The following is a 14,157-nucleotide window of genomic DNA, read 5'->3' as shown; positions in this document are numbered from 1 at the left end:
AACGTAAGAAAACTTCAATTTATAACAAACCATGCGAATAGACCAGGGTTGCCATTTATAAGTTCCTATACTTTAGAAAAAAGTACCTATCCGTATTTGATTGGATGGGAATGGTTTGGGAAAGTCTTAATACTGATAGTTTAAACATTTCAGTTCAAAAAAGTACTGCCCATGTCAATGTCAGTTTTTATGAGGCAATCATTTTTATCTATCTGTTTCATTTCATAGAAAGGGGTTTTAGTTTAGTTTGGTTGAAGTTTAAAAATATATGAAATAATAGGCGGAATGTTCAGCTCGAAAAAAACTTGAAATTTGAATAAAATTTGATTAGAATCAAGAATTTGGTTTTGGCTGCATTTTTTATAAAGTTTGGTTGTGATGATCTTAAATAATGATCTTCGTTTATGGTTTAAGGCCTTAAAAATTTATATTTGTTTCAATCTTTCTCTACCGGAAGACATTATGTTTACTGTTATATTTTTCATCTTTATCAAAAAAAAAAATCTTGAAAACCACAAAATTTGAATGCTTTGTCCAAAAATATTCAAATAAAATTTAAATGAACTTTTTTGTACATTAAAACTGTTTTTTTCTTTTATTAATTGTGTTTAACTATAAAATCTTAAGTTAACATAAATTATAGTAACTGTTATTTATAATTAAATACATAAACTTAAATAAAAAAAAACATATATATAAATATTGTGTTTATTATTTTGCGTGTGTGCGCTTTTAATAATTATAATTGCGTGCACCAAAATCAACAATGTTTTAAAAAACACAAATTAATACAAATGCATTTTTTTTTGTATAATTAAATACTTTTTATACATTTAAAAATTAAATTTACATCTAATGTCATTATGTAAGCAATTTGTTTTTTTTTTGTATTTTTTTTTTGTATGTATGTTTTTTGACATTCAAGCCCACATCACAATTTTTTGGCAAATGCCTTCGATGAACATATATAATATTTATTTTTTGTTTGCTGTTTAAACTTAATTTTTTTTTTTTTTTTTTTTTGAGGTTAATATTAATTTTTTGTTTTGTTTTATGTATGTATTTATATATGAGAATTTATATAGAAATATTTCTTTTTGTTTTATTTAATTTATTCATGAGCTTGAGATTCTTGTTGTACTAATTTCAATCGTCGTGGGGATTTGATCGAGTCCGGATGATCAGAACCTAATCGTAACATTTTCTGCGATAGGACCTTACGTATGTAACGTGAGACCAAAATTTGTGGTCGTTCTTGCCATTCCAACATGACTTCTTTGGGTGAGTTGACCTGTTGAAAAGAAAAGTTGAAAAATTTAAATAAGTTTATAAAATCGTACAGAATATATTATTAAATAAGAATAAATAGATATGGGCTCTGAAAATAAGATATCTGACATCTGAAGAGATTATGGAAGTCTGATAAAATATGCATTGAACTGTTTCTGCATACAATCCAGTAATTTGAAGATTCCAATCATGAATCAGTTCAGCTATGGATCAAATTTGGCGTTCCGTAGTTCTGAAAACAGAACCAATAGAAAGCTTCCTTAAGACCATTGAAGCTAACTAGAAGGCTGAACTCGAACATATCCAAAGGCATGTACCCAGGAAAGCAGTAGTGGTTTATGCAAGGAATAAATAATAAAATCATGCTAGTAATGGATTCAAAAACATACAACAGGCTTATTTGAGTTCTCAATGGGTTCAAAAATATAATTATGAGTATCTTTAACATAAAACGTTCTAGCAACTTATTTTTATAACCTTTTGAATGTTTATTTTGGTTCCAGGAAACTACAGATGCATTTCATTCCTTATTTCACCCATATACTTCAAAATTTATAGTATTCATAAATAATACAAGGCGTTACAAAGGAGAAATGGTTCTTAGGAGCAGAGACCTTAGAGGTGGTGAAACAGTATCTATATCTTGGTATAAGCTTGGATCTAATACTAACTTTCAATCTGCATCTTCAAGAAAAGTTGAGAGACTCCAAAAAGCTTCAAGTTGCACTTGAAAAAATGTGTTATGTAGAAAAGAAGTTGCACCCAAACCTAAGTACAAGCTTTTAACGTCTGCCTTAAAATCGTTCTACTTTTTTCAAAGATACAGAACAGAGTTTATTCGTGAACTGGCAAGAACTTCGTGAGGATCTAGCAGTGATGCTGTTTATCAGTGGCCCGTTTGAGAGCTTATTACATCAGTGACTTCAAAAATCAAAAGTTGAGTCCGATTAAACGTCGGGAAATAAGTCAGGCGACTGCACTGGAGTAAACATTATTAAAAGCTAAAGCGTAAAGACACCTAAACTCGAAGCAATAACGTTTGTTCTTTTACAGCCTAATGAATTCGAAATCAGCAGAAGACTTGCGGACATGAGATTTTTTTAGATTTTTTACACAAGTTATAAAATATCCAAACAAAGATAGAAACTCAGAAATTAGCCTATTAGCACTTTTTCTAAGATTGTGCAAGGATGTTTTTTAGTGCATATCTATCCTAAAATTCCTGCGTTCTCAAAAAATACCATATTTTTAATGATATATAATGTTTTTTTCATTGTATTGCTTTGATTCTTAATGATAATAAATATGAAAACCTTGATGCAAAATTTGGTTCCTCTGCCATAACTTTTTAAGGTTTTTCGGTTGAAAGGTTGCAATTATGTAGAATAATATGGGTTGACAGATGAAAAAGGGGTCAGATTGCCTTGATTTTAGATTTTTTTTGGAATCAGTATTAAAAAATACCTTGTAAGAGAGGTAAGAGAATGCTAAAACGAAGATATTGAGAAAAAAATAATCCTATTAGCATACATTCCGAAGTTAAATATTTAAGTAGAACATAAAATCTTATTCTCTACTCTTTCCTCTGCGTAAACTGTCACATAAGGTTTTATGTAGAGCTTAAATTCTTAAGTTTCGTTTCAGCAAATGGCCCTTAAACAGTTAACTGCAAAACTGTTAAGTGTTGCCGATGCTTTATACACTTAAAATTAAGGGGTATATCTGCCAATTTTAATCAGATCTCTATCGATTGAGGGATTAAGCAAGAATGTTGTAGACAAATACGTTAAGATCATTTTGAATGAGTTAGACAACTTAAAGAGGTCTATATCATAGCGATGACCAAAATCATTAGGATGTCAGTAATTCAATAATTTTTTTTTTAATATACACTGAAACTTTTGGCTGCTATAGAAAGCTTACCTGATCGCCATTTAATCGATTTAGCAAGGCAACACACACCACAGCTGCCTTAATGCCTGCATGATATGTCAATGCAGCAAATACTGTACTCTCCATTTCAATATTCACAACACCATTTGAGCGTAGAGTTTGTAAGTACTCCAGCTTATCACTTTCCGTATAATCACAAAATGCTCCATCTAATCGTCCTTGACCTGTAAATAAAAATCCAAATTTTATTCAAAAATTCTCTAAAAACTTAACCATCACAACAAACCTTCATAAAAATCATTTGTACACAAAGTCTTGCCAATCACAGTATCATAAGGATCATCCGCACTGGCTAAGGCCTTCAGCTCACGAGCAACCTTTCTATCTAGTTTGGCTGGACGGTGTACAACTTTTCCAAGGATGCACTATAAAACACACAAAAAAAAGGATTTAAATTATATTTATTTTTGGGTTTGAGACTTGAACTTACAAACTCCTGGCTATTCCTTAACTGTCCATCTAATGCATCTTCTGTAATCACAACAGTTCCACCTTCCACTCCAACTCCGCCACATGTCCCAATACGAATAAATATAGGATCCTGGCACTTGGCATGATACATCAATTTGATCAACTCATGCATCAGGATACTGACCGATGGAGTGCCCATTCCATGGCTCACCGCCAACACTGGACCAACCTACACAATATCAGAGAACGCCACAAACATTAACCTCATTCATCTTCATTTCACGTCGTCTAAATACGAAACAATTAAGTCACATAGTTCATTACTCACTTTGTACATCGAGTATCTGTAGGAGAATTCACTGATGTCCTGCAACTGTGTACCAACTGGCAGTGTGTAATCAATTTCCTTCATAATGAAATGGGCAAATTGTTCCATTCGCCGGGGGGTGCCTCCCATGCAAACGAACTGTGAAAATATTGAAAAAAAAAGAGAGACTTATCTATAGAATCGAACGAAGTATAGTGTTTTTTATTTTTATGCGGCGCGTTAGCCTGGTAATTGTTAATAAATAAAATAATTATAGAAAACTCAATCATGCATATTATATCGTGGACAGAGATGACCGTGTCGTATATGGATCACGATATGAGGGAGGACGATAAACACGAAGGACATAGCACGGCACAGAGCATTGCTTTTGTCACTTTTGTCCCACACTAATTATATTTATTTATGCAGGACCCTCTCGCTTGGCGCGGAGGAGCCGCTAGGCTTGTTATGATTTTCAGGATAAAAGCAAGTAGTTGGCATGTGGTTTGGCGTGGAAAATTGCGTGCATAAATTAATCAATGATTAAAAAATCTTCTGTTTTGTAATTTTTTTTGTAATTGAATTGTTGGACAAGTGGCTTGACAGTTTTAACACCGTTTAGCATTAAGGGAAACAATGTTTTGAATTTTCATAAAACACGCTAAGTGAATTAATAATCTTTCTACTTTTAGCTTGATAAGGTGGGCATAAGAAATAATTTACAAGGATTTTCAATAAATTATTCAAGTAGCATTCAGCAAAATTAATTAACAACCTCAACGCACCACATTTTTTGGGCAGAGTAACAATTCTCTTCGCATGCAATTTTTTTGTTGCAGGCTAATCATGTTTAACGCTTTAAAATGGAGGCACTCTTTCCGTGAAGAAACTGCCCTGTTGAATAAAAAAAGATTTGTACACGGAGAAAAAGACCACATAAAATTAGACGGATTTCAGCAGTATTTTGCCAAGATGACTTCCATCTTAAATAAAGCGGAATCCACTTAATTAACTAGAAAATCCTCTTATTATCAAAAAAAAAAAAAAAAAATAAGGAGATTTTTATCTTAAATTAAGTGGATTTCCGCTGGTCTTTTTTTCTATGTAATAATCACTTGTATAATTTTCTTCGGGGAATGAGTATTTTCGAAACCTTCCTGCTCGAAACATTGATAAGACTACAATTTCTTAATTTTTTGAGAAAAAAATCAGATGCATTCTATGTTTTGAATTTCAAATCCTTTTGTATACTTAAAGAGAGCTGGAATTGCCATTAAGTATTCTTTACTTGGTGCCAGCGACTTTTCTAAATAATATACTTTTTGAAGAGAAAGGAAAATCACAAGATTTCGGCTGTATCAATTTTAATATCTTATTAAAATCAAAAAAAAATGTGATGATTTTTTTTTGGGATACATTGAGTGGAACTTATGGAAACCCTATTTTTAAGAAAAAATTGTCATCAGACTAATTTTAATAGTTTGGTGAAAGAAGATAATTTTTTGAAATTCCTAAAAAGCCTAAATCTTGAAAAAAAAACTATATAAAACAATTTAAGGATTGTAGGCCTCGAAATAATTCAACTGTATGTAAAAAAAAATAAAATGCACGACTGGATCGCACGAACTTGCTCTTAGAGTTAAAGTTGCTTAAATTTTTAAGATTTTTTATATAGAAATTTGGAAAAAAAAATAAAAATGTGAAATCAAATTGCCCTCAAAAACAAGTATGCAGTTTTGATTAATATATTAAGATGCATTTTTAGAAAAAAATTTTCAAAATCGTTAGAGCCGTTTTTTAAAAAACTAATTTTTTATAAATAATTTTTTGGAAAAAAAGTTTTAAAATAAAATTGGTATGCCATTTTATAGAAATCACTAATCAACATCTAAAAACAAAATTTCAAAAAAAATTCAATGTCCCGTTTTCAAAAATTTGATTTTTCAAAATTTTTTTAAAAATCCAAAAATTATTTTTTTGAAAATTTTATTTTTGGTTTATATTTAAATTATATAAATGCTTCTTCACAAGAATCGAATTCTTCGTTGAAATCGAAAAAGCAGTTTCGGAGATAATCGGATTGGAAAAAAAACGGTTCTATGGCAGGTACCGTTAATAATGATTTTCAAACAAAATTTTTTTCATTAGAAGATAGACCTTAGCTTAAAACTAATATCTGAATTTTTTTAACAAAATCATTAGAGCCGTTTTTGAAATATTTCAATTTACTAAATTCGGTATATGACAAGTACCGCTATTTTTGGTCCAAAAACCCTTCTGGCGAGTCGCCAAATAACGCTACATACCAAGTTTGACACTAATCGGTCCATCCGTTAAGGCTGTAGCTCCTTTTACAGACAGACAGACAGACAGACGGACTTCCGGGACCCACTTTTTTGGCACTCTCTACCATCGTAATGTCATGGAAAAATGTTATCTCAACTTTTTTTTTGTACGAATACATAACTTGATATATAGTACCTATATCGCAAGTAAAAACATGACAATTACAAGGAACTTTCAGCAAACCAAAATTTAGATAATTTTCTCTTCTATTTAAAAAAAAAGTCCGAGTACTATCTTTAAGCAAGTACTCGGTTACCCTACTTAAATGCGAAAAAAAAATAATACCAAAAAGTTGATTCTACAGACTCGTAGGTATACAATTCTGTAACATGGGGAACTGGTAACCAGAATCTAATATTTAAATTTAGAAATAGAAAAGTTTTGATCCTTCCATTTTACCTCAAAAATACATATAAAATAAGAATCCATTCAAATCAAAATAATATATTTGTTCCTTTCATCACACAAAAGTTATCAAATAATATTCATAGATATCGATCTTGAAAGTTGAATTGCTTATTGTTAGATTTTTTCCAACAACTCATTGTTTTTCTTCTTTTATAAAAACAACAATATTCCAAAACTAAATTTCAAAACTTTATTTCCGCAATAGTTTGTTATTTCTTTAAACAACTTCTGTATTGGTTTGATATACAAATCAAAAAGTACCTACTCAAACTTTCCTAACCAGTTACCACGAATAACAATCTACAAAACATTTTCCTATTGATAACAAAAATATTTATTTCGAATTTATATTGTTTTGAATAGAAAAAGTTTGATATAGAAGGTCAAGAACTTAAGGAAACCACTATTATTACGATTATGTGAATTTTATTTTGAGTTTCAAGAGTTGTTAAGGAGTAACTTTACAGCTTATTAAATAAACAAAAATAAATTATCAAATTGAAAGATTTTAAACTTAGTTAGGGTTCTCCTTTTTTCAATCTTCATCCAAAATCACTGAAATCATCATAATTTCCTTTCAATTGAAGAAAAAAAGAACTTAATCGAATGAAGCCATTTGTATCTGTCAAATATATTGATGATTTATGCTTCAGAACCAGAAGAATTCGTACTCTCAATCGTTTGTTCCTTCATTCCATCAGCTGGAAGTAGCTGTGACAAGTCATCTATTATAATGTTTAATTATATTTCTTCCACCATCCAGCAAGTCGGAATTTTATTCTTAAGCATTGAAGAATGACACTCTCTCTGTTATTCATCAATTAAATCGATAATGTCAAAAGCTACTCGAGTTTCACACTACCCACATCAAGGATTTATTTCCATCACAGATGCTATTATAGAAAAGTCATTCATTCGTTTGTCCTCAAAAGTACACTTGTATTGATTAAGGAAAAGTTTGGATAACCGATTTTCGATAACTTTTACTTGATTCCATTAGATTATTTTCTAAATGCCCTGTGGACACCACAACAAACAAAAACACAAAAGGATCATGATGATATTGGATATTCAGAAATAAATGTCGAGGTAATCTATACCTTAAACAGAAAATTCTTGTATTGCCAGATGTCTCTAAATACATACCTGTCACCTGTCCTAAAGTGGATTTTTGTAACCTGAAGATATTTGAATTTATTTTTCTATGTATACAAAACACAATCCCTTTATATCCTTAGATCTCTATACAATAACTATACCCAGAGTTTTGTACATGGAAATTTATCATGGTTCAACTTTATTCAGGACACGAGGAGAAGTTTTTTAACATGATTTGGTTATGAGATGAGGGTTTTTATATTTTGGAAACAAAAATGGGATTAATGGGAACAAAGACGAAAGTTCGGTTTGAATATCAAATGAAATGATAACTCAACGATGAATAAAAATGACAAAAAAAAATGAAACTTTAAACCAAAAGCTTTAATAAATCTAATTTGCATAGATTTTTTTTTTTTTTTTTTTTTTATTTTGTATTTTTTTATATATATAATGGATCATGAGAGCTTGGAGGGTTTGTATTCATAAAAATATTTTTACTATGATTATTTTTCTAAAATAATTATTTTGAAATTTTATTCTAGAATTATTATATTTTCTATGGAAACGCGTATTGGTTATGGCAGTTTTAATTGGTAACCTTTTAGTTTAATCCAGACAAAATAAACATACAAAAGAGCAAATTTATGGGCTATGAAATACATTTAAAATATTTTTCAAAAACTGCATTTAAGAAGAGTTAAGTATAAAAAACTGATATTTTTGATTTGTGTCCAAATAAAAATTTTTTTTTTTAAATTACAGGATAAAAACTTACATAATTGAAATATGTAAAAAAAACACATAATCTACACGACGAAAATAGACAAAAAACTGATATTTCTATAAGTGTTACTAAAGCATATCTTCAGCTATTTTGTGGAAAGCGTTATAGTAGATGATACGATTTAAAAATATATGTCAAAAAACTCATATTTTAAAAGCTATGTACACAAATTCGCAATTTTTTAATTTTGACCAAATCAAACATTCTTTTTTCTTTTTGAAAGACTACTTTAACAAAAAACAAAAAATGTAGTACCTAATATAAAGGAACACATTATCTACCAGTTTTTGAAAGACAACTGTTTGATAGGACTCATCGTTTAAGAGTAATAGGCAAAAAACCGATATTTTCGACATTTGACACGTTTTAAAACCACGATATCTTCTAAACGGTATCTCCTAGAAAAAAAAGTGTCATAAGATTTTTTTTAGGGAATTACAAAACCTACAAGTCATCCATATACTTTTTTTTGATAGCTTATCCCGTTTCAATGTTATATATGAAAAACCCACATTTTCGACATTAAAACTTGAATAACTTTTTATGCACACATGGGACTTTTGGGGACTTTTGACATTTTACTTTAATCGATATTTAAATGCTCTGTACAAATTTTCAGCCCTGTGCGAATTATTTCTGGGTTGAATGTCTAATTTGTCTGGACTAGTTCAGGCATTTTCTAATAGTTTATCTTGAACTCTTCGAATGGACCTTTTAGCTTTGTTGGTGGTCTCTTCCTGTGGTTATAAAAAGTAAATATTTGACCAGTTAGTTTTACAATCTTAATACCAGGTAAATTATTGGATTTGATATTAATGGCTATTACCGAAGACGGAGATGCCTGGAGCGGGAGTGAGTGCAAGTACTCGACTAAGTCCCGGCCATTTTTAACGGGTCCTAAGCTAACAATTGAAACTGACAACGGTTTTGAAAATTGCCTTTTGTGGAGAGAAAAAAGAGTCCTAGGATCAGCAGACATCTAACGCTAACTTGAAAGGGCACACATATTGTATATGCGCTAATAGACAGAGGAAACTTCAAAGGATATGTGTACAACAAGCCTTATAACATGCAGGATGACTATCAGGAAAACGTTTTCAGAAAAAGATTAGAATATACAGAACCTTGGCCAGACCATTTCCTGCTCGTTGCAATGCATTGTTAAATATCGGACATTACTCAATATAGAACAATGAATTTCGCAGAATAGAACCCATAAGCGTTTGGCAGCCACTTTGCGGAAAACTCCCACTAGAAGAACTTGGATACCACGGGGCTTATTCTGGTTCTGTGAATAAATGAATCACTTTCACTTTTTTGTATTCTTTGGTTAAAATAGCGATTCTTCTGTGAATAAAAAAATTCAAATAAATTAATAGTCCAGACGAAATAGACATAAAAAAGAGCAAAGTCAGAAATAATTCGCATAGAGCCATTGAATAATTATATATAGAAGTGACACCGGAAAAAACGTCCGCTATGTTTGAGGGGTGGAGCCACAATCGTTTGAGGAGTGGCGCCACAATCGTTTTAGGATTGTGTATTTGATGGCCGAAAAATCCCTGAAAAGGACTTTTGGTTACTTAGTAACCACATCTATAATATTATTTATATTTGGTGTATTTGTGTTAGTTTTGTTTTGTGCTAGTAGTGTGTTTGTTTATTTTTGTTTCTGTAATATTGAAATTGAATTTATTTTAAATTTTTGTATTATTTTGAATTGAATTTTTATTTTTGAATGTTTGATTCTTATTATTTGAAAGGATTTTGTTTTTTGTTTTTATTAACGACTAGAAGATTTTCTTCAGTTATAGAAGTGTTTATTTAATTTTGATTAGGGTGCTTTTTGTAATAACATCTAGGCCAAAGTAGTAGTAGTAGTTCACATTATTTGAATGTTTTCCACATGCACTGTGGCATATACTTACTATTTTCTTAAACCGCATAATGCAAGAGTAGATTAGGATCAAGTTCATACAATATTAGACCAGGGTCGATAATTTTTGAAACCAAAAAAAATCATAGTAGAATGAAACCCATTGGAAAAGGAGGTGAATATGATGAAAATTAAAGGAAAAATAAATTACGGGCGAGCCGAGTTCGGGAAGTGGGTGGGTTGAGTTTTTAATGGTAAAAAATGGTATATCTCGATTTCCGGCAAAACTACAAATCCTATAGAAAAAAGTTGTATGGCAAAGTTGTAGGTAATAAAAAGATCTACAACTTTTGTATCAACAATTTTTTCACATAACCTCAAAATTTATGTAAAAAATTCAAAAAACCGAGTTTTTGGTTTTTTATTTTTATCTTTTTCAAAAACAAATTTTTTTCTACGAAATTTGGTGAAAACTTACCTTATTATGTCTCAAATACACTTTAATTTATTTGATTTAAAATATTAATTTGTTCACCTTATTTTGACTTAATACCAAAAAAACACCCTAATTTTCAATCGAAAATTCACGTGTCAAAATATCAGCTTTTTTCAAAAAGTCGGTGGGTATTTCGTTCGTTAAAATGTCTATTTTCTGATGGTGTAAAAAACATTTTACATTAGTATTACTATAGAACATGTTCTAGTAAAATTAAAAAAATGAAAAAAGCTTGAATTCGAAAAAAATTTTTTATCATTGTTTACAATTTTTGGCTATTTATTCAAATTTACACTTTAATTACTCAAAAAACGTAAGATTTCATGTAACATTGATTAATCTTACGTTTTTTGAGTAATTAAAGTGTAAATTTGAATAAATAGCCAAAAATTGTAAACAATGATAAAAAATTTTTTTCGAATTCAAGCTTTTTTCATTTTTTTAATTTTACTAGAACATGTTCTATAGTAATACTAATGTAAAATGTTTTTTACACCATCAGAAAATAGACATTTTAACGAACGAAATACCCACCGACTTTTTGAAAAAAGCTGATATTTTGACACGTGAATTTTCGATTGAAAATTAGGGTGTTTTTTTGGTATTAAGTCAAAATAAGGTGAACAAATTAATATTTTAAATCAAATAAATTAAAGTGTATTTGAGACATAATAAGGTAAGTTTTCACCAAATTTCGTAGAAAAATTTTTGTTTTTGAAAAAGATAAAAATAAAAAACCAAAAACTCGGTTTTTTGAATTTTTTACATAAATTTTGAGGTTATGTGAAAAAATTGTTGATACAAAAGTTGTAGATCTTTTTATTACCTACAACTTTGCCATACAACTTTTTTCTATAGGATTTGTAGTTTTGCCGGAAATCGAGATATACCATTTTTTACCATTAAAAACTCAACCCACCCACTTCCCGAACTCGGCTCGCCCATAATTTATTTTTCCTTTAATTTTCATCATATTCCCCTCCTTTTCCAATGGGTTTCATCCTACTATGATTTTTTTGTACTTTTTAATGTTTTTGAAGGCATCGGCACTGGTCTATATGGCCATATTTCAAATTATTTTAAAGTATTTTAATACAATACGAAACAACCTCGTTTATTTGCTTAAACTGATTTATGTTTGCGAACAAGAACTTTGTTCAAATTTGCAACTGTAAATGAAAATTTAAAGTTTTTATAAAATGTTAAATTTTGAAAAACAAAATCTTTTCGCCGCATTTTTGGATACTTTTCTTTTTTTTAATTTATTATATTTTTTTTTTATCTTAAATTTAAACGATATTTATTAATAATATGTTCAAATAAACTCAAAAGGTAAAAAGGCCTATTTTTACCGCAAATGCAAGACAATGTGGTTTTTGGATAGTTCCAATGATTTTTCTATTTCACCATTTGAAATAAAATATTTGGTTCTAAGATCCTAAAACTAGAAGAACGTAGCTTTTACATGCTTTTTATTTTGTCATGACTCATGATAATATACATATATAGTCAAGCTATGCATTCGTACAGAAAAAAAAGTTGAGATAACAATCAGATATGGGATTATTATAGCCCTGTTCCACTGGAGGTGGTAGTTTTCTAGTAGTAGATTTTTTGTTTAATCTAGTACTATCATCTACCTACTCATGCTCTTCTTCTCGAGTGGATACGATTTGTATTGAATTCGTTGAAAGTGCGTTCCATTGAAAATCGCTAGTAAACTACTAGTAGTACTTTGCCACCTCCCAAAGGAACAGGGCTTATAATAGAAAATGCAAAAAAGTGGGTCACGGAATTTCCGTTTGTCTGTCTGTCAGTCTGTCTGTCTACAGCTAAACGGATCTACCGATTAAAATCAAACTTGGTATGAAGCATTTTTTGGAGACTCTCCAGAGGGGTTCTTAGAACTAATTTTTTTTTTTACCAAAAATAACGATACCTGTCATATACCAATTTCGGAAATGTTTAATTTTCTCGAAAACGGTACCAGTGATTTTGGTTAAAAAAAAATATATAATAGTTTTTGGGCAAACATGGAAATTTTTAAAAATTATTGTTATTATCAACGAATTTTTTATACAACAGCATTTATATGTGCCCATGATTATGAAAGTGGACTAAGTCACTTTTTGCATTGTTTGAAGATAAACTTACATAATAATTTTCTTATAACGATTTAATTATATTTGTTTTATGAAAGCGCTAGAGGAGCAATAAAGAAGTTTATTTACTACAATTTCGCTTTCAAATAAACTTTAAATAATAATTATTTTTAGGCTAGATTTGATGCCATTTTTAGGAGTGACTTAGTCCACTTTCATAATTAAGGGCACATATAGTCATGAATTAAAGTTATCAGGTGTAGGTTAGCCTTATAGTAATTAAATGTTTAAGAGTGGTCGAATTTTCGGTATTCGGCCGAATCATTATTCGCAGCATCTCTATATGGTACCGTTAAAAAATTTCAATTTTCCCTCCTTGGAATTAAAAATAAACAAAAAGTTTTAGCCAAATCGACTTACGTTGAGTTTATCTTAACGCTTTTCTTTTTTTTTAAGGGCCATTTGCTGAAATGAACCTTAAATAATTTTTTTTCAACATAAACTTTCATGCTCTACTTTTTCTTCGGTGTAGACTGTCACATAAGGATTTATGTTGTAATTAAATGCTTAAGATTCGATTCAGCAAAAAACGCAGCTAATTGTTACGCATTTCATTATATTGCCAAAAAAATATAATATAAAAAAATAGCAATCTCTGTGGGGATACGAACTCAGAGAGCAAAATTAAAGAGCAATCACCTTGTCACCTACGCTAATAGGACTATTGAAATAAGGGTAACTTTCATGCCTAGGATATACAACAATAATATTTAATTTTGTTCAAATTATCGTCGTTAATAAAAAATTTCTTGTTTTAAGTTTCGAGTTACTATGGATACATTTATAATGTCAACTAACTTTTCAATATTTTTGTTTGATATTAGTGTGATTTTGTATGTATGAGTAAAATTTCCTTATTTTATTTTTTCATTTATAGGATGTCGATGTGTCGATACGATTTATTTTTGTTTGATATTTGTTTTATATTTTATGTGTGAGTAAAATTTCCTTATTTTTTTTTTTTCTATTATAGGATGTCGACGTGTCGATACAATTTATTTTTATTTGATATTTGTTTTG

At 29.7% G+C, this 14,157-nt stretch overlaps 1 protein-coding gene across 3 annotated transcripts in view; it reads right to left on the bottom strand.

Moving 5' to 3' along the window:
- Positions 1–998: 998 nt before the first annotated feature.
- LOC129915531 (uridine phosphorylase 1-like) overlaps positions 999–14,157 on the bottom strand; it is a 52,989-nt gene continuing 39,830 nt past the window's right edge. For all 3 annotated transcript variants that reach the window (XM_055995113.1, XM_055995114.1, XM_055995112.1), the window contains 5 exons: positions 3,983–4,120; positions 3,674–3,883; positions 3,470–3,608; positions 3,214–3,407; positions 999–1,291 (listed from right to left, as the gene is read on the bottom strand). In XM_055995113.1, the coding sequence (XP_055851088.1) occupies positions 1,112–1,291; positions 3,214–3,407; positions 3,470–3,608; positions 3,674–3,883; positions 3,983–4,120 (861 nt within the window). In that variant the 3' untranslated portion in view covers positions 999–1,111. The remainder of the gene's footprint in view (positions 1,292–3,213; positions 3,408–3,469; positions 3,609–3,673; positions 3,884–3,982; positions 4,121–14,157) is intronic.

This window comes from Episyrphus balteatus, chromosome 3 (genome assembly GCF_945859705.1).
Source record: "Episyrphus balteatus chromosome 3, idEpiBalt1.1, whole genome shotgun sequence".
Taxonomy (NCBI): Eukaryota; Metazoa; Arthropoda; class Insecta; order Diptera; family Syrphidae; genus Episyrphus; species Episyrphus balteatus.
Note: the sequence above shows the minus strand (reverse complement) of the source record. Positions and strands in the feature narration are given on the sequence as shown.